The sequence below is a fragment of the Pseudorca crassidens genome, chromosome X (genome assembly GCF_039906515.1).
Source record: "Pseudorca crassidens isolate mPseCra1 chromosome X, mPseCra1.hap1, whole genome shotgun sequence".
NCBI lineage: Eukaryota > Metazoa > Chordata > Mammalia > Artiodactyla > Delphinidae > Pseudorca > Pseudorca crassidens.
Window position 1 is genome coordinate 14,960,893 of NC_090317.1, and position 21,028 is coordinate 14,981,920.

Genomic DNA, 21,028 nt, shown 5'->3' on the forward strand with positions numbered 1-21,028 from the left:
AACCGAGATAGGGAGAGGTTTTCAAAGCAGAATAGGAAGAAGAGCAGGGGGGTGGTTCTGAAAAGAAGGAAGATGCTGCCTTACAAATTCCAACACTCACGGCAATTTATTCCCTTTATCTACTCCCTACCTGCTGTTAGAAGCTGCATCCTACTTCAGAAACCCAGTTCAGCGCACACTCCAATTCCAGAGCTCTCCTCAGCCCCACCCCAGACCCAAGGGGATGAGAAAAGAGGGTGATACAGAAGAAGAGGAGGTGGGCTCCTATTTTCCTCCTTCCACCATTACTGACCCGATTTTATCTGGGCAGCTGGGGAAGGAGAGCCAAGGTATCCCTTTGGCATCTGTCCTTGGGTCACCAAACACTATTATGGTACCATCATCTGACTACATTGTGAGTTAAAGTTCAAAGAGAAGAATTTTAAAAGAATTTTCGGTGAGGTAATCCAAGGATTCTATCACTGATTCTAGAGAAAAATAAAATTGTGAATTGAAAATAACCTAAAACTTCAAAAGTAAATTTTGGAACATAACTCATTTCCAACTCATTTGTTGGGACAGCCTGTATTGAAAAGACTCCGCAGAGAGCACTCGATGGCTTAGAAAACTTGCCGCATTCAAGCAGGTATTTTCTTTAATATAATGGAAAAAACAATCCTTTAGCACCCGTAATGCTAAAAGTTAACTTTAGAGTTGCTTTTTCCTTCCGACTAAAACTGTTGTAACGTCTGTCTAACAGAAGTGTAGGGAAGGTGAAAGAATTATTGTTCTTACTCATTACAGAAAAAAGCAAGGGCACAGTATTTATAACGTTACCATTTTTAATATGTCATGATCATTGACACAGAAAGCTGCAGAAATCTGGAGGAGGACTTTTGGCATAATGAATGGGAAATGATCAGAGATACAAAAAGGCTTGGGTTTTGCATTTAAGTTAAACGTTAAATCAAACACACACACGCTGAGGAATCTACCCCCTGCTTGTAGATACCAATTTGTCCTCAGATCTACCTCTATGTGGCTTTGAATGGTTGGCAGTTCTACGTTGGCAAAATGAAGTAGACAGAATTGAGACACTTGTCCGCACTGGAAAAAATATTTTGCCTCAGGCAAAAGTCATTTTGGAGTTTATTAATTGAGGAGGCCATACTGATATACTGAATCTTAAAAGACCACTGGTGAACAAGTAGATAAATTGGTAGGAAAGAGTTTCAGGAGTTTTGCTTTTTGCCATTCTCTGTAAAACAGTGGTTCTCAAACTTTCATATATATCAAATTCAGCTGGAGTGACCACTTGTCCCGTTTTTCTTTTTTGGCCGCACAGTGCAGCTTGTGGGATCTTAGTCCCCAGACCAGGGATCAAACCCAAGCCCTGGCAGTGAAAGCACAGAGTCCTAACCACTGGACCACCAGGGAATTCCCTGGAACCACTTGTTTTGAAGGCACATCACCAGGCCCTGACACTGAGAACTTTGGTTTTGTTTATCTGAGCGGGGTCCAAGAAATTTTGATACAGGTGACCTGCAGGCCACATAGCTGGCAGCCCTGTGACCCTCATAATTCTGCGGAAATACCTAAATAAGCAAAACTAAAATGTCAATGAAGTTACATAGTATATTCCATGCAAACACCCTTTGAGTTATATTCATCCATTTATTCAACACTCATTTACTGGTTGGACATAGTGCAAGCCAGGCACAGAGTAGGTGCAAAGCTCAATTTCTTTAACACCCAGCTCTCTGTATAATCTCCTGACTCCCACTTCATCTTGTCCATATAAATACAGTTGTCCCTATACAATGCCAGAACATCCAGTCGATTTAATGTATCGACCAGTTTAAATATACACAATAACTTCCCGACTAATATTCAATGTTTTCTGAGATGACTGAAGTTTTGGCTTCGATTAGATGTAGCCACTCTCTGAGATTTAGAATGCCTAACGAAATCAAGGAGGAAGGTAGTGAAAGTCTTGCCTGAGAACATTCTTCAAAGCTTGAAGTAGAACATAAGAAACAATGACCGTCTCTTGAGACGGAAACAGGGAGACTGGGAGTTGTCGGTGGGCAAAGAACATTCTTTTCACTGTGTACACTTCTGAATTTCTCATCATGTACATGTATTACCTATTCAAAAATACACATCATTTTTACATTAAAAAAAAAAGCTTAAAGTAGAGAAGTTCCTAGAATGGTCCTTGGATTGTGCCCTGAATTGAAACACTTAAGTAAGAGGGGGAAAAGCCCGTGATCCACCACACATGCTGGAGGCTAATTAATGCTCAATTTGAGGACAAATGAGGTTCCCCATTTCTTTCATTCGAGACAATACATTTAAAACTCAAACATAAATATTTAAGCCATTCAACCTACACTTAGCACAGCAATTGCAATATTTTTCTAGCACTGAAGAAGTGGTCTTTATCACCTATTTTAGCTAAAGATGCTCTCTCTGGATTCTACCAGGAACTTCAGCTTTGAACACCGGACGACGATAAACACACGCTTTTAGTCTAAATGAATGTTATATGTGTGCACACACAAGCCGCGAGTCCTTTATTGAACAACACATATGCACCAAATAAGTTTCAATTAGCACAGGCTACAGAATCCATCCTCCCCCACGCCAACACAAAATGCCCCAGGCCGCACATTTAAAGAAATGAATGCAAATTGAAAACAAATGCACAATTACCTTTTCAAAATGATTTAATTTTAATTAACATATTTATATTGCATGTGGATGTTCAATTTAAAACACTTAAAAGAAGCAAATGTAGAAGATTTGATAAAATATTACATAAGAAGATTCTGCATTTATCAATTACTGATTCATTTTCTGATTTTAACATTTGCCCAAGAGAAAGCATTACTGGTTAATTTATAAACTCAAAGTTGCTTTTAGATTTTTCTTCTTTTCAGATAGGAAAGTGGTTATTGTTCTGCGTTGTGATTTTCAGGTACTATATTCCAACTATTCACTTATCCAAAGTGATTACAGTGCTAATAGAAGCATTTGGGTTTAAATTCAGCGTTCAGATAGCTGTATTATGCAATTAGTCAACATGCAATTACAGGGAATCTAATGGAGCCAGATGCATGCAGTCCAGATACATGCAAACTAGAGATTAAGACTTCCTCGGTTTTATGCATATAAGCAAATTATGCAGTTAAACAGGGCTCACTAAAGAATGAATTGCATCCATTTTTAACCAGTTGGACTATGCGAATTGTCATTTCACCAGTTCAGAGAGATGCCTTAAAGCTCTGAAGCTTTTCAATACTGTAATAGTGGTGTGAAGTTTCGAGTACCCATAGCAAAGACAACAAAAAAAGATGCCCTTAATGTTTTTCCTAAAGTAGGGCTTCTTTCCCCTCCCCCACTCGATTTCTTTCACAACAATGTCTTATCAGAAAGTCTTGTGAGAACGCTTCCCTGCCGTCTCATTCACAAGATTAAATCTAGTGCCTTGAACATAAACATTGTGTTTCGCTGGAACATTCAAATGGAAGAAGCTTCATTTCACATCCTTGAAATACCCGCAAATCAGGCTCAAAAATCATGGAAGGCTGAGAAATGATCAAGGAATAGACGCCTGATGGAACAGATGCACAGATGCTGTGCCGGAAGAAAAGACAAATGCTGAAGTGCATAATGATTTTGAAAAGATTTCTTTATCAAGCATGTCATTTGTTTGAAAGACCAGACTTGTTGGCATCAGATGTGGGATATCGGCTTGTTAGCAAAATGAAACATGATGGCTGCTAGATACTGGCGACTGATGAATCAATTGAAATCACTGATGTTGCTCAACTGAACATCTTCATTTAATATGTCAATGGTCAGAAGTTAACGGAACACCTTCTGTATTGGGTTATCACCACAACCAATAAGATGTCACATCTCAGTGGATACCCTGGCTAAATATTTTTGTAAAGAAGAGTGAAGTCGCCAAAAATATGTTATCAGCTGGCCCGACCAATTACATACTCTGCGGATGATTAGCTGCAAAAATAGAATATGAGTGTAGCTTTTCCGTGTAAGTTCTGGCTGGGTAACATTAGTGAATCATTTGTAAGCAATTTCCATGCACTGGATTTATATCAAGATGTTAAAATACATTTATTTAGCTGTACTACAAATAGCCTCCTATTATCGACTCTGGGACATTTACAGAGGGAATCATTGGCAATAACATTTTTCTCATTTCTTCAATGAAGTTTTTGATGACCCAATTTTTTAAAAATGGACTTTTTCCCCCCAGAGTACAAAACACACACACACACACACACACACACACACACACACACACACACACAAATAGGAGCAGGAACTTAGATTCTTTTCTAAGAACATAAGAGGGTGTTCTCCTGCCCGCCCCCACCCCCCTTCCCGGTTCCATAGGAAAAGGCTGTACTGAGCGACTTGATTTTCGGACTCCAGAGTGATCTCACCTATAGGAGGATCCGGCCACGGGAGGCACTACAGCACTGCACTAGACATCAGTTTCCAAACTGGTCATTTAATATAACCTTGCTCCTACTCGCTGACAAACAACCAATACTCAAAATAACATTAACACCACGGCGGACCCCCGCTTTTAATAGGGCAGCGTCAAGAAGAAAGAAATAGACAAAGGTGATAAACCGGTGAAAAAAGGAATAATGAAAAGTCCCCCAGGCCTCCGTACAAAAACCATTAACATTTAGCAGTACAGCCTCTCAGGGAAGCTCCAAGCCCCCAAAATCAGTGGGAAGGAAATACTTCCCACTCAGACCAGTTCATCTGGGAAGAGCTTAGTGTGTGGGTGTTTTTGTCTTGTTTTACCGCATAAATAGACATATGCTGAGAAAAAATACATTTCATCATGCGATAATAGAGGATTTCTACACTTTCATTTAAGCCTCAATTTTATTAACATAAAATAATCAGGGTACCCTTTAAAAACATAGTAAAACCAAAAGTATGGCTGTAAAGTAATGACTGGGGGCTGATGTTTGTTTTGTAACAAACTGAAGTGAGGCCATCACCTAGGGAGTCCATAAACTTATTCTAAGGATGCTGACATTGGTCAAAACATTTCGGGGACTCCTCTTTGGGAACTGCCTTCAGAGCCAGCTTCCAAGCCCCACAAGAAAATCAGTCTCATTCCTCTATAGTCACACCCGCACAATACTAGCATAAATTTAGTACGGGGAAACTGAATAATTTAAGACACCACGAGATTTAATCTTATCCTTAAATGTGAATGCCAATTTTCACATTGTAAAATTGTCATTTAATTTACATATAGTAAGAAGCTGTTGCCTCGAGTAAAAATTGTGTCAAATTAAAAGTAAACCATTAAATGACTATGTTTACAGATTTTTAAGCACACAACTTATTTTTAATCTAAGAATAAGTGTATTCATCGGAAGATAATGAACAACAGGCATTTAATAGCATTTTAATTTTATGTGTTTAAATATTCATAGCTATGTTCATAAACCCATATGCCTGATCTAGTGATTATGCTTATGAAATGCAGTATTTCTTATATGCCCTAACTCTCCATCTATTGTCTGAAAACTGCATTAATTTGCACCCCAGTACAAATCACTGTTTTTAGTAAAATATTCCATAATATTAAAAATAGGAAACTACCCCAAAGCAATGAAACAATAGCTACCTGCAAGAGGAAAAGAAGCGAATTAACATTTGTCCAGGGCCTACTCTGTGCCAGGCTCTTTATGGACATGTTCTTGTTTAATCCTTAGAATAACCCTAGGAGGTATTATTATCATAGTGCAGCTGGCTCATGCACAACTTGGTAGTTTACCTTTCCAAGGGCTTTTTTAATAATCCCATTATAACACTCCACTGCCTGTCTGAAAGAACGCAGTTCTTGTTCTTAAAAACAAAAACAAAACAAAAAATTCTACCAACATATCTCTGGGGGGATATAAGAATGTCAAGTTCTAGGGAGCTAAGAATCAAAGAATCATAGTCTTTCTTGACCGGCCTGTGTGCCTACTCTTGATGTAAATGAACAACAAAAATCAGAGGGAGATGAGCAGTTTTCCCCTCTACTTAAAAAATTATAGTATCATCAGTCTACTTAGCAGAAATTTTAATAAAACTGGATCTAAAGAACCAATAGCAATATACTCTATCAGTCCGCAGTTTTACAATACCTCATCATGGCATAATCACGTCAAATAGATAGAATGATGGCCACTCACAGATTACATTAGATTACAGATGTTAAATGTAAAATGAGAAATCAAGTATCTGGAGTTCGAAGAATTTCTCTGAAGTGTCTTCATCTTCTCTAGCACTACAGTTAATTAACGACAACTTGTGCTTTAATAACACCTATATTCCATGATTCTATAAGTGTTCTAATCAATGGTTGCCAAGTTGTCTGCCCCAAGAACCACTTTGGAGCTTCTGAATAATGTACATGTAATGTGCTATGCTGCAATGTCCCCTTTCCAGAGGCCCTCCTTTCTCCTTTAAGGTTATTTTCGGCTTTGTCTTTCCCTCTCTTTCTCACCCAAATAGCGGTGTTCAAATGCTCTTTTCTCTCCAAAGTCCTACCTCCAGTTCTTCCTTCTAATCATCCCATTCAATCCTTGACTCTGAATTCTTCCCCTGACCTCCCCAGCACCTGGCCCTGAGTCCCTCTGGGAAAACACTGTGAGCTCAAAACAGTTGGTTGGAGTTTGTTCAGTGGGTTTTTTTCCCCAAGTTTATTGCTCAGTGAAAACCAAGGTATATCATGAAAAATGTGAATAGAATATAAATTGTCCCAATTCAACAGGTTAATCAAGGTTATTTAGGGGCTATAGTTGTCACTGTAATAAAATAATCACAAAAAATAATTTAAATGGTTTTATTTAAGTCAAACAATTGTAGAGATCCTAGATATTGCTTTTTGAACACAAACATAGGAAATTAACAAAACAAGCATTCATATTTCTAGTTTTAAACACTTTAGTTCTACATGTGGAATGCAGATATTTGAAAGAGATTTTCAACAAGGTCAACACAATGTATGAGATAATACGCACTGGGTTATGGATTAGGCTAGTCTTCACCTCCATCTTCCCGTTTATGATCCTAAATTGGCTGGGGGAGTGTGTGTGTGTGTGGGGTGCTTTTTTGCTTTTTCATTTCACAAATGATTGCTCAACACAGAATGAAATACACCAAAAGAAGAAAATAGTCTTTTTATACCTAGGGAAGAAGCTACTACTCTTAAAATGATCACTTCAAGGTAACAGACATCCAAATTGATGTGGTTTTCTTTGAAACCTCATCAGTAAATCATTTCTTGCACAGTAGGTTCGGCATTAACCCTGCATTTAGGATAGGTAGTGTTATGGAGGGCTGGCTGCTGCATACCAACGTCAGTATCAAGTTCTTCATCAGGAATTAGAGACTGTCCCGGATACCAAGCAGGACAACACTGGCAAAAAAACAAAAAGTGAACTGCAGATAGGTCAAAACAAGCTACATTTACTCTTAGAAAAATTTCATAAAACATTACTGGATATGTCATTTTAAATGCTAGCTTATAATAAAACACGATGGAATCCTTTATTTTTAATACCTCATGTTCAAAGGTATCAAAGGTATGGTCTTTACATAGGTTGTGTTTTAATAAAACACATTAGACAACATACACATCTTATTAGAGAACATTAGAAACTTGCCAGCTGGTGAAGGCTATTTTTATAGTTACTATAGAGCTCACGTTTCTCTATTCAATCAGATCAGTAAATGGGCTGAACTGTCATCACATTAAAAATATACAAAATTGTTTGCTCTATTAGATGATTTTTAAAGAAATATACTTTCTTTAGTTTTAACAGATTCTTGGCAACAGGAATCTTATTCAAAAAAGTTTTGCTCCTGTGTTAAGTTACTATCAGTCCAAGTGCTCTGAACACTCCCCCCTTTAAATGCTTCCTGCAAACTTAGTTTTTCAAGCTGTAAATTTCAATAGTTATGGTAGAAACCAAACCTCAGTGGGAAAAGCAGTGCCCTTTGGAGTTGTCATTCAAACAAATATAAGAGTTCTACCAATTTATCACTTGTCTAGCTTTGCAGAAATTCCATTCACATAACTCCTATGAAAATCAACCACAGTTTTACCATATCAAATGACCCAAAGCACACCACAGGTATCCAGGGGAGATCGTTCACCAGTGCATCTTTAGCTTGATTTTAAAGTCAACCTTAGAGACAATCTGGGCGCTGCAGTTCTCAGAGACAAACTGCCTACCCATGGGCTAAAGATTTTTCAAGTTAATGAACTTTTCATTTGCCACACTTTTGGTACCAAGAGATTTAACCAGGAAAAAGCTCAAACCTCAGGGTTCAAACTACAGCATGAAAAAATAAAGTATACAGCAAGCACCATCTACTCCCTTTGATCTCTCAAAGATGTCAACACTCTATTCCAGTCCGGGGGTGGGGTGAAGTGGCTGAGCCCTGTAAGGAAACTTCACCCAAAGGGGGAAAAATCTGTTTGGTGGCAATTTCAAAACAAGTTTCCAAACTGCAGAAGGGACTCCAGCCCCTTTGACTTGCAGAAACCACACATAAGAAAAGGACAGAAAACACTACAAGGCAGGCTTATTTTAATTGCCCACGGGTTTCCAATGCAAAGCGCGACAACTTAAATGCATATTCCAAATTCTTGCTCCAAAGCCGTCTTCTTTGTGCACTGAAAAGGAGGAAAGACAACCCCATCAATTGTTCTCTGCAGATAAAGGCACTGTTTTGTAGTTTTCCCCCAAATCTGAGCCAGCTTTGCTAATGACCTGCCCACCCACCTGGGGCCCTTCCCAAGGTGGCCCACGGGAGCTGCCCCACACCTTCAGGAGCCCAAATACTCGACAGCGGGCAGCCCCAGTAGGCTGTCTTTTCGTTTAGCTGCTGGCCTCCACGAAGACGCAACCTGAAAGAATTCGTGCCGCTTATTTTTCTAGAGGAGACGGGGGTCAATGACTACATTTTTAAAACCCCACATTGTTTTTTCCTCACGAAAGACATCTGAAGGCGAATCTGCAACATTTTTCTGCAGAGAAAACACGGACTCGAGATCCCAGAGCTACCAGGGGTTCTTTCACACGCCAGTATTAAGGCAGTTAAGCAAAAGCTGAATGAAAGTTTTCGGAATTGTGGCCTTTTTTTTTTCTTTTTTTCGTTAGACCACCAGCTGTTACAGCACACACAAAAGCGTACACAGTACTGTTTTTCATAGGTCCGCGTTTAAATGAGATATGCAGAAAACGGGGCCTGAGTAAAGTGTAGGGTTCGAAATCGCAATGGCACATCCGTGTCGCTAATCCAGGGCATTTGGTTTGGAAACGGTGCCTCCGTGCTCCGCTCACGAGCCCCGCCATTGTCCTGGAAGAGAACAGTGTCCACTCCTTGGCATTTCGAGACTCGAAAGTGCTGGGGGATCCCGACACGGTCACGAAGCTCAAAATGGCATCCCCCACCCCAGAGGGCCCGGGAGAAACGATTTCAGTCGGAGCTGGAGGGAGTGGCGGCCTCGAGTGGGTTTCAGGTCCAAGCCGCCCCCCACCCCGGGAACCCCAGCCCCCAGAAGACTCGCCAACTTCCCACGCCCAGTATGCCCTGGAAGAACTTCTTCGCTTCCGTTTTTTGTTTTTTTTTTTAAACAATTTTGCGCTCGGCCGCCACGACCTACATTCTCCCGCGAGGCGCTCCTAGCCGAGGAATAACAAGGGAGTTGAAACCACACAACAGTTCGGCAGCCCGCAGTCAGCGCTTTGCTGCGCTCCGCGGGGGTTCGCATCCGGCCGCCATGTTCCTGACCCGAGAGCCGCCCCCAAAACCAGCCCTCCCCTCCGCCCCCCTCCCGGCCCGGCCCGGCCGAGGCCGCGGCGCTGCAAAGCCGCTTTCAACTCTCCCCCGCCGCCCCTCGCAGCGAAACCCGACTCGACGGCTGCCGGCTGTGCGCCTGCGCGCGGCGCGGGCTCGGGAGCAGGCGTGGGGGCGGGCGGGGGAGGCCGGCGGGCTCCCGGCCGCGGCTTGAAAAGGCCGGAGCGACGGGGAGCGGGGGAGGGGTTGGGGCCCGGGCCGGAGCCTACTCTTTCCTCCCAGCGGGTCACCGCTCCAGCCTCGGCGCGGCTCTCACACGTGCGCGCTAAAAACCCACTTCAAAGTCTGTTCTTGGCGCGGGGGCCGCCCCTGGGCCCTCGCGCGGGCCGCCAACCAGGCCCCGAGCCTTGCCACCCCCTCCAAAACCCTGGCGCGGCGACGAGACCGGGAGGGCCGAGCGCGAGAACGCTCGCTTAGGAGCCCCGGGCGCCGGTATCGGCCTTCGGGCGTGCGAGTACCTCCCTCCCTCCCCCACCCCACCGCACCGCCTTAAGAAAATGAATGGAACACAAAGTTTGCGGCCAGCCCTGCGCTGTGGCCATCGGAGCTCACCATTGTTTGGGCTCGTATTGACCCCAGGTCCGGATTAGGTAGCGGCTGATTCCTGCTTTACAGCCCCGCCGGCCTAATGAGGCCGGGAAGGCGACGGGGCGCGAAGCGTCCTCGGAGCCCGGGCGACCGCCGGCTTACGGCCGCCAAGGGCCCTGTAGGTGGAGGTCAAAGGGTCAGCTGGCCGAGACCGCGAGAGAATTGACCCTAGGAAATGAGGTCCCCTCCTCCCGGCCCCAGCTTCGAACGGGCCTTGCAAGAACTTGGTGTGTGTACAGGGACCCCGAGCGGGAGCCCTGACTTTCGCAACGCCTGGCCTCGTCCCGGGGCAAAGCCTGACTAGACTTGAGCCCCGAGGGGGCAGACAGCCCGAGAGAAAACCAGCCTAGCTGCCGGGCGGAGATCCCGCGCTTCAGGGGATGAGCACGCCGGTAGCGATTCTTTCAGAAACTTAAGTGGAAAGAGGCCCTTAGACTTTTTTCGTTTGTTTGGGGGGTTTTATAAGGGGAGGAGAAGGAGCCAGGGGCGAAGAGGCGAGGAGACAGCAGGCAGCGCGGAGGGGGGGAGGGGCGAGGAAGTCCTGAACACAACTTTCCTGGGAGGCTTTGTGAACGGAGGAGGTCCCTGCTAACTCTCCAACCTCCGCAGTAGCTAAGACCGACTGCCCTGCTTAGCCTGGACCCTGATCTTTAACCTTCCAAGCTGGATGAAGTCCAGACTTCTGTCTGCGTGGAAATAGACACCTTCCCCTTCCCCACCCAACGTGGAAATCTTAAACTAAACCACCCATTTTGGAAAAGATGGACTTTTCACAAAGGTCTTACCAGGTGCAAGAAGTAAAATAACAGGTCGATTACGAAGAACCCAGCTGACATTCATGGTTTCCAGCTGATCTATCTTTAGGGCTACAAGGTTTTTTTGTTGGGGGGTGGGGGGTGCGTATTCTTTAAGATATTTACTGAAAATTCAAGAATGTCAATGTGCACTCCCAGAGTCAGATTATAGGAAGAAAATCTGTGAAAAGTTTTCTACTAACGTAAACTTTTCTTTGCAACAAGTGACAAGGGCATAGGGATAGACTATTTGAGAAATATGATGCTACACCCAGATTAGAGGAAATCATGTAGAGGGGCAAAACTTTTACATTATCTTAATATAGGTTATCATCATTGTTCATTGGCATCTTCCCCTCTTAGGACACAACGCTCTACTGTAAATTTTTATGGTAGAGTAATTTCAAGCCTAGTAAAGAAAGAGCAAACTCTTCTTTGTGTCCTAAGGAGATGTTTAATATATTTAATGCGGAGGGGTGGGGGAAGCAAGTTTCTGAAATAATCTTTCAACCAACCCATCATTCTACTGCCATTTAAGGTTAGGTTACATTGGGGGTGGAGAGGGAATTCATAGAGAAAACAGTAAACTGTGGAAGTTAGATGCATATTTCGGAAGAAAAACATTATTTAGACTTCAGTTGGAACACATTTAGAGCCAATCTTATGAGTATGCACTTTCTGAAAACTTGCTGAGCATTTTAAATGGTCTCTGGTTTGAAGTGAAGGAAAAATCCTGAAATAGGAATTTGGTCCAGTACCCTCAATGTCAAGGTCAAGATTGGAATGTCTGGGCTAGGAGTGGTAGATTGACCAGGTTACCTGCTCATCACTTGTGAAGTCATCCCAATCCGTTCATGGCATTCAGACCCTTGCCTTGTCTATTGGTGGAGGAAAGTGCAAAACAACGCATTCTCCACAAACAAAAAATCGCATCCAAAGCATTTTGCAATTAGAAACTGTCAATAATTAACTGTTGACAAAGATCAGTAGATAACTTAAAATACACTGCTTCAACTGTGTCCAGGGAATCAAAGTTTCGTTTAATCATCAGAACTTCTCTGAGCATTTCAATTTAAGGTCGATTTATTTGAACATGGAAGAAAATCAGGCACCAAATACAAAAAGTTATAAATAGATGTGCCAAGACTTTATTTCTTCAAAAAGAACAATAAACAAAATTCTAGAATTCAAAATGATTATGTATAATACCAAACTGACTGCCACCAAAAATCCTAGAGCACTGCCCCTTCAAGAGAAGGAGGTACTTGGCCTATTCATTACATTTCTAAATTCTTCACAATTCCTTATCTCCACCATTCTATTTGCTGATTTGCAAGTTGGTTATTCATGAAGAGATTGGGCTCTCAATATTAAACAGCACCCTAAATTAGTAAAAAAACAAAAAAAACCTCTCTCAGTACTCTACCCACTCCACCACCCCCCAAAATAGCAATCACTTTCTTTTTCATATAACTGTAAGAGAACTGTTTGTCCAAATGAGTTGCTTCGCTGAAGATTAAATGGATTGTTAATATTTTATCACAAAGCAAACAACCATTTTTCATTGTTATTGATTTTAATGGAAACAATGCTCTTAACATCTTTGCCTACAAACCATGAACTTTAAAAATACATATTTTGCAAATGTTTTTTCTTTCCATAATATTTCAGAACCGCTGCAGTTATTACACCGCTATAAAAATGTTATGAATAATTGTGATAATTACGAATTGAACTATATACAGCAAAACAAACCAGCCTTTGCCTTCCAAAATTGTAAATGGACTATGGTTCTTTTAAGAAGCACTTTAATCATAAGTAAGCACGGCTCGACTGGCCTTACTCATCACCACTGTTTCAGACATATGCTTACTTTTGAAAATATATAGATAGATAGATTTGATAGGCAGATTAGATACGTCATAGATACAAACATATATAGGTATATGGGTGATCTCTCAATAGAATAGACAGACATGCATCTTGCCGCAATGTTCATTTTTATGCAAGATAATAAAAAAAAAACTAAGGGACAGAAAACTCATTAGGTTACCTTATGTTTATATATGTAGGGCAGGGATGATTAAATCCAGCTTCTCAGTCTTTGAAGTACAAGATTGAGATGTCATGGCCACTAACTGAATTGATCAGTAATACTTGATTTGCATGCCGAAAATCCAGGACAAACACATTTAAACTCGCAGTTAAACAACCATCTGAGCTAGAGATAAAGAAAGGAGGGTCTTCCCAGATGGAAACTGACACTGTAAAGAATCTATACTGCAATAGAAAAATAATTTAACAATTAAAAAAGGGATCTGAGTGAGTTATAAATACCAACAAACAAGTTTCATTTGCTCTCGTCTCCTCTTTGTAGAAGGAGGCTGTTACAAAACAAGAGAAAGGAGTCAGTGGTTCAAAAATTGTAAATTGTGTTCTTTCAAAACAATAAAATTTAATGCTAAAGCGGTTATAATCAAAAGCTGTACAGAATTTGTTAGAAAACATTTTCCATAAATATTGTTCAGTTCCCGGCACTTGTAGCAATAATTAAATTACAAACGATAAATATGGCATCAATGGATATGTATTTACAAAAAAAAGTTATTACAAAAGGCAACTGTATACTAAACGTCACAATCTGTGTAGGGTAACATCACATCCTCAGCCTGAAAAAATACTGAACAACAGTTTCGACCCCATTAGACAAAAATACATTCACAAGTGTAATGCTTTGAGGAAAAGTTCAAGACATAACAGGACTTTGGCACGGTTTAAGACTGTGAGAGTTTAAACAATCACCACTAAGGCGAAGATTTTTCCATCAGTTTTAACATCACCACCACCACCACCAATAAGCCTTCTATAACTTCCTCTCAGGAAACAGGACAAGAGTTAAAATGAACTGAAGGCATTTAGGGATGGGGTGAGCAGAGAGCAAGAGAAAAGGGAGGAAAAAGCAGTGAGAAGATTTTTTTTTTAATCCTTCAAATGCCAAAACATATTTTCTAATCCTGAGAAAAAAGGGCATGGCTACTTTGGGATCTTGCCCCAAAACCTTCCTGGACAATTGCAATTAACAAGATGTAGCCCTATGTATGGCCTCTTGCCTTAAAACTCCATTTCCATCTGATTGGTCTCAGTTTTCTTTTTTAAATGCATTTGGTCCATTCTATGGTTAACAGGGTTTGTGTTTGTGTTTGTCCTCAGACGTACCATTCGTTAAAATTGGGAGGAAGTCCAGGGTTGTGGCTGGTGCTAGTTTGAACTGCAGAAGGGGTTTTAGTGGTATCTTTACTGTTTGCAGAAGCTATAGCGGGTGGAGTGGAAGATTCATAGCCTGAACTGGCAGCAGGGGAGGAATCTGACCCTTGAGATTCATGAACCTAAAATTAACATGTATATATTATAATGAATATAATTCCAACTGGCATTGTGCAAGCAAAAACAAGAGCAGAATTAGAGCACTGTAAGAGCAAGACCGCCCAGTGACCCACTTAAAAGAGAAATGCTGCTGATTTGGGGGTTTTGTTTTTAATTTCCACATTACCGATGTCTAGAAAACCCCAAGATGTTCACCAACAAAACAGTCTGAGTCCTAAGACTGGCATTATGGAAAAGGAATAAAGCACTCTGATTTATTCATGCCCCTTCAGAAATGCTTTCTCCGCGGATGGAGCGGGGTAAGCACGTAGTCTTTGGGGCCCTACAAAATACTCCGGGCCCAGGTTTCGCCAAGCCCGCTTTGGCTTGGGAAAGCAGGTACAGAGAAAGGTGGCACGGGCGCCCTGGGCGCTGCGAGGTCTCAGACAAATGCGTGGGAATCCCACCGCGCTCCTCGGCCCTATTGTTTTACCGAAAGCCGAAGAGGGAATGAACCACCCGCCCCCGGGTTCGGCGCGGGCACTCTCGGTTCCCACCGCGGGCTGAGCCGGGTAGAGGCGGCCACTGAGACCTCCAGTCCTGGCGAGCTCGGTTAGAGCTTCCCAGTAAACAACTGATTGTTCCCTCCGCTCCCTCCTCCTCCCCACTGTGCTCTCCCCCGCCCCCCTCCGGGTCCCCAAAATGGGTTCAAGGTGTCAACGCTGGAGCAAATCGGATTTAACGTGGAAGATACAGGGTTGGCAGCGCAGGCGCTTCCGTTCCGCGACCCGGTGTCGGGCCGAGTGTTTATAAACCGCCGACCGCTAATAAAGAGGTAATTACCTTCATGTGCTTGCGCAGGGAGCTCGGGTGCGTGTAGGACTTGTCGCACACTTTGCAGATATAGGGCTTGTCCGAGGTGTGCACATGCATGTGCTTCTTGCGGTCGCTGCTGTTGGCAAAGCGTCTGTCACAGCCTTCAAATTCACATTTGAAAGGTTTCTCACCTGCAGAAGGCAGAAACGCAAAGGGGGGTAAATATGGTCAGGGGCCGCGAGCTTCCTTGGGCCGAGCAGCGGGAGACAGAGCGTCCGGCGGTCCTCCCTCCCGAGAGGGAGCGCCGACTGGGGGCGGCTGTAGCATCTCTTTTCCCTGGTGAAAAATGGAGAGCGCGGGTTGAGCCTGCTGGGGTGGGGAGTGGTGGTCGGGGGCGGGGGTGGGGCAGGGCCGGCCCAGAACCTGCCCGGCCCTTTGTTCTCGCGCGGGATGGAAAGCCCCTGGCTCCTCCAAAGTTGCCCCTGAGTAGCGGTACCCCCCTACCCGGCCCGGGGCCTCCAAGCGCAGCCCCGTTCCGCCGATATCTCGGCGTTGCAGCCAAGGCTGGGCGGGACAATGGACCGGGGACGGGACAATCCCTTTTAGTTCCTCCTTTGTACCTTTTAATTTGCCTCTTTCAAATGCAGCGGTTTTGCTAAGCCCAGTATTAAAAAGCTTGGGTCGTCGTACTTAACGTTCGAAAAGGGAAAACTATATAAATCCAGGGGCTCCGGACAGTTTTACAAGATGCTCTGAACAAGCCACGAAACTGTGGTGCCTTTTCTACTTTAACTTTCCTCCCGGAGGACTGAATTGAACCTGGAACTCCAAATAAAAATAGTTTGACAAAAGTATCATTTAATTAGGAGATGTGCCAATCAATGGTAAAAAAGAGCGGAAGTAACCGAAAGTTAGTTTTCATTAGCATTTCTATGGTTGCCTCCCCCGACTGTGCGCCGAGACTAAGTCGCTTGTAAGCAATTCCTCTCCACACGTTCGGAGTCCCTTCATAGTAACCCAGAAAGAGACAAAAAGAGGCGGCGCCAGTTTGTTCCTGGGCGCGAGAAGGTTCCAATTAGTTCCTGAGACCGCAGAGCCGTCTGCCCGGGAAGCTAGAACTGGGCAAAAGCGCCGCGGGGCGGGGAAGGCGAGAGGTGGAGGGACAGTGACAGCGCTACTTTTTCGAGCGGCCCCGGCGGGGCGCCGCCCCTCTCTCTCGCCGCCACCCCTCGCTCCCTCGCGCTGAAAGTCGGCTTCGTGGCGCGGTGCCGCGGCGGACCCCGCGCCCGCCCTCCCGCCCTCCCCCTTACCTGTGTGGGTCCTCTTGTGGATCTTGAGGTTCTCGGAGCGGGCAAAGATCTTCCCGCAGCCTGGGAAGGGGCAAGGGAAGGGCTTCTCGCCCGTGTGCACCCGAATGTGATTGACCAGTTTGTACTTCGCCTTGAAGGACTTGCCCTCGCGGGGGCACTCCTCCCAGTAGCAGACGTGGTTGTTCTGCTCCGGTCCCCCCACATGCTCCATGGTGACGTGTGTCACCAACTCGTGCATGGTGCTGAAGGTCCGGTCGCAGCTCTTCTTGGGCCGGCTCAGCTGAGCCTCGTCGATCCACTTGCACGACAGCTCCTGCTTGATGGGCTGCCGCATGTAACGGAAGAAGGCGCCGGGCCCGTGGTGGGCCGCCACGTTCACGCCCATGTTCATGTTCATGGGGCTGTAGTTAGGGAACTGCGCGCCGGCCGTGTAGGGGTCCGTGCGCGGGCTGGCCACCGGGCGGTACGGGTCGGCGCGGCCGAACAGCTCTCCGCGCAGCCCCAGGTGGACCTGGTTGTTGTCCACGTGCCCGGTGGGCGACGGGTGCCCGGCGCCCTGCTCGTGCAGCCCGGGGAAGAGCAGGTAGCCAGGGGGCTCAGGAATGCCAGCCGGAGCGTGCAGGCTGCTCGCCGAGCCGGCGAAGAGCCCGTGCTGCCCGCCACCCGAGGACGCCTCGCCGAGCCCAGAGCCGCGCTGGCGGAACAGAAAGTCGCGAGTGGAGTTGAAGGCGGCGGAGGCGGCACCGCCGTAGCTGGGCACCTGGCCGGCGTGGTGATGGTGGTGATGGTGGTGGTGATGATGGCCCAGGGCGTTGGCGTAACCCGAACCCTGCGGCGTGAACGCCGAGCTCTGGCCGGAAGACAGATCGTGAGCCGCGGCGGGGCTCAGCTTGAAGGCAGCGGCGGCGGCGGCGGCGTGGGGCGAGTCCCCGAAGGGATTCAGCCCAATGCCCGCCGGCTCGCGGTTGGGCATCTCGTGGTGGCGCGGCGCGCCGAAGCTGCCCACTCCCAGCCCGGGGAACTGCGGGCCTCCGTCCAGGAGCATCGTCATGGGTGGGGCGTTCTGGTCACCAGCGATCCGGCTGAAACGAGGGTGCGGGCGAAGGAGATCTCCGAAGTGTCGCAGTCGGAGAGGGGTGGAGGCGGTTGGACACTGTCGGGAGACCCCCAAGGCAGTACCAGGGGCTGCAACTTTCCGTCGCTGCGAGTCTCCTGCAGAGGGATAGGAGGGAGGAGGGGAAGTAGAAGGACCTGGAGGGGGGAGGAGGGGGGAGAAGGGAGGAGAAAAGACTCTGGGACTAGATCTGGTTTAACAAACTAACAAGCGCGCACAAAGAAAAATAAGCAAAATAATAAGTGGAGGGCGGAGTTTGCCAATCCTGTCCGGGGCACCCCTCCTCTCCCCGAGAGCGCACAACCGCGGGGCCAGGAGGCTCCCTCGGCACGGGCCTCACGGCTAGACTGCGCTTAGAAGCAGAGCCAGCTCGCGGCCGGCGGGCAGGAGGCAGGCTCGGTCCTCGCGGCTCGCCGCGCCAGTCCCAGCCTCTTCGCCTCCAGAGTAATGTCCTTGGACTGATAAAGTCACTCACTCACTCCTCTCACATAAACCGAGCGGGAGGCCGCGCGGCGAGGGCCAATGGGGAGCCAGCTGGCCCGCGGTCACCTGACCCCCGGCCCCGCAGCCTATTGGCTGTCGCCACACTGATTGGCAGCTTGGAGCGGGGAACATGGCAGCCGCGGCCCAGCGGCCGCCGCTGATTGGGCCGTGGCCGGGAGCCTGGCAGGTGAGGCGGCGGCGGCCGGGCGCCCGCGAGTGGGCTCCGCGGGGCTGGCGCTGCCGTGGGGAACTGGAGCCAGGCTCAAGCTGGCGACCGGCAGGGCGGAGCCAGGGCCTCTCCCTGGCTTCCCTCCCGCCAGAAGCGGGCGAGCACCCCTCGGGCAAGCTTTACCCGCTTTGGCCAAATGAACTCTTTGCCGCGCGAGGATCGTTCCCACCGTCGGCGCGGCGCTGGACGTCCAGCCCCGCTTGGCCCGCTCCGCCTCAACGCCAAGAGAATGTGCCCCTTCCGCGGCCTAAGGGCGGGGATCCCGGGGCGAGAACAACAGTTCCACCCTCGCGGCCCATTAGCCGCGTCCTCCTCACGCGCCACGGTGGGCCCTGATGTCCCCGAGAGCCCGGACCCAGGTCGGCCAGCTCGCCGTCTGTGACCGAAGGTGCTGCCGGCCGGCCGAGGCCCGAAGGAGGAGAAATGGTTACAGTTAGAGCCATCTCCCTTACTTCCGTCTGAGCCGCGCATTGACTCTGGTTTGTGAGTCGTGGCTGTAGTATACTGTTCCCACCACTGTCCCCGCCATCCCCCCCCACACGACACACCAGGCATAAGACGGCAAACACATATAACACAGTAAGCTCACACACACCACACTAAACACACACAACTAGCGACAGTAAGTACACACAACCCAGTAACACAACAAACTACACATAAAACAGTAAACAGGCACACAACAAATTAAACACACAACAGGATAAACACACGCACGTAACAGCAAACACACAGAAGCACAAATACTAAACATGCACAGTGTACACTTAGCCTGTGCACACCAAACATGCACACTACACAGCAAACTCACTAGACACACACAGGATCAGTGCCATTTTCAAACCACAGGGCTAAACAGCTTCGAATTCTCAACATTTTCAAATGCAAAAGTGGGGGGCGGGAATGGGGATTGTGAGGTGGAATTTTCTTCCCTCTGAACTGCCAAGGCTTTGCCCTCTTCTACTCCTACCTGGAGAAGCATATAGTGACCTCGGGAACTTCTTACCCTTAAGGATTGACTTTCCAGGGTTGTGTGTGGGATCACTGTCCCCTCTCCTGTCTGGTGCGAGGTCTTTCTGGACATAATGAGCAGGTTCAGACAGGGCTATAAATCCACTCATTTTTTGTCCAGCAGGGCATTTGCGAAGACTGTAGGAGAGTGAGAGTGAAAAGAAAAGGCGGAGAGAAAGATGGCTGTGATTGTCACACCCCGAAGAGAGCCGAGCCCCAAAGTCTGCGCCTTGAGGCAGCCTCACAGCCTGGCCGCCATGTCTCTGTAGGAAACCGAACATCTGATCAAGTTCAGAGGCGCTTGGCGGGACCGCCTCAAGCAGCGCTTTATAACTGCAGCCTTTCACTTCCTGCCCCCCCAATCCGCCTGGCCTGGTCAAGACTTCACCTTCTTTCTTTGCCAGTTTTCTGGGGGGAAACCCTGCCGGTAGCGCACTTACGTAGTCACCCCCTCCCTTCAAACTCGCCCCAATTCTCCCTCTACATCACAGCTCTCTCCCCAGGTTGGAAGGTGAGTTCACTGCTGACTTAAATTATTACATCTACTGAAAACAGCTCTCCAAGACTGGCTTCCGTGCCGCTCAGCAGAGGGTTTCTTTGCGGGGGGGGGCGGGGCGGGGGGGAGGAAATGTTCACTGAAGAACAAATAAGCCTAAATCATGCAAATGAATTCCCTGGAGTCAGGTTTACAGAAAGGGATGATTGCTTTTCTTTCTTTTTCCCATTTCTTCCCCCTTCCCCCTTTAATATTCTCCCTTCCTTCTACCTCTCTTCACCTCCCACCAAGCCCCACGGACCCTGGGCGCACAGTTGGTCTGAAAAAGTTTGGATTTCCTACCGGCGCCAGCCCCGAGGAGAGCGGGGCTCTGGGGCGGGGAGGAGGCGACTCCCGAGCCCTAACCCGGCCAGCGCTGATGCGAGGGTTTCCGGGGAGCCCCGCCAGGTACCCCGAGAACCAGGGGCCCGGCGCGTTTGGGAGTCCGGGCTGGCAGCGGGACGTGGAGCCGAGGAAGGAGGGCGCCGAGGGAGCCTCGCCTGCCCCTTTGCGGGGAGGGGTCCCGAGCGCAGGGCAGGGGATGTCGCCACCGCTGACCTACCCGGTGCCCAGTGTCCGTTTTGATATGGCCACATTCCGATAATTAATTGCCTCCAGCACGTGCTCTGTAGTCCCAGGAACAAAAAGGCATAATTCAATTAGGTCATCAACCGAGAAGTGGGGAGGGGGGATGCTTGTTAAGGGGCCGACCTGAGGCGGTTCAGCCAGGCCAAAACCCCGGGCGGTGGAGCCCTTCCTGGGGCAGCCCGGCCCAGCCCGAGTGTGCGACTCTGAGGGGGTGTCGTTGCTCGTTGGGGCGCAGGGACCCCCGATGCCCCCAAGAGGACAAGGCTGGGGACTATGTGAGCAGCAGGGCAGAGGCAG

The 21,028-nt window shown here is 47.1% G+C and overlaps 1 protein-coding gene across 2 annotated transcripts; it reads right to left on the reverse strand.

The window, feature by feature from the left end:
- Positions 1-6,907: 6,907 nt before the first annotated feature.
- ZIC3 (Zic family member 3) lies at positions 6,908-18,333 on the reverse strand. 2 transcript variants are annotated; one of them, XM_067722773.1, is made up of 3 exons: positions 16,772-18,333; positions 15,489-15,652; positions 6,908-7,450 (listed from the first exon to the last, which is right to left on the reverse strand). In XM_067722773.1, exons 1-3 carry the CDS (start codon positions 17,820-17,822, stop codon positions 7,301-7,303), a joined length of 1,365 nt encoding a protein of 454 aa, XP_067578874.1. In that variant the 5' UTR covers positions 17,823-18,333; the 3' UTR covers positions 6,908-7,300. The 2 variants fall into 2 exon arrangements, with proteins under 2 accessions (XP_067578874.1, XP_067578873.1); XM_067722772.1 differs by lacking the exon at positions 6,908-7,450 and adding an exon at positions 12,717-14,668.
- Positions 18,334-21,028: the final 2,695 nt, after the last annotated feature.

Bases quoted from the DNA above. Each gene is read 5' to 3' on its own strand.
- ZIC3 (XM_067722772.1), bottom strand. From the start codon at position 17,822: ATGACGATGCTCCTGGACGGAGGCCCGCAGTTCCCCGGGCTGGGAGTG. The intron at 15,653-16,771 runs GTAAGGGGGAGG...TGCCTTCTGCAG, and splicing joins CCACAAGAGGACCCACACAG to GTGAGAAACCTTTCAAATGT. The intron at 14,669-15,488 runs GTAATTACCTCT...TGTTAATTTTAG, and splicing joins CCCTGCGCAAGCACATGAAG to GTTCATGAATCTCAAGGGTC.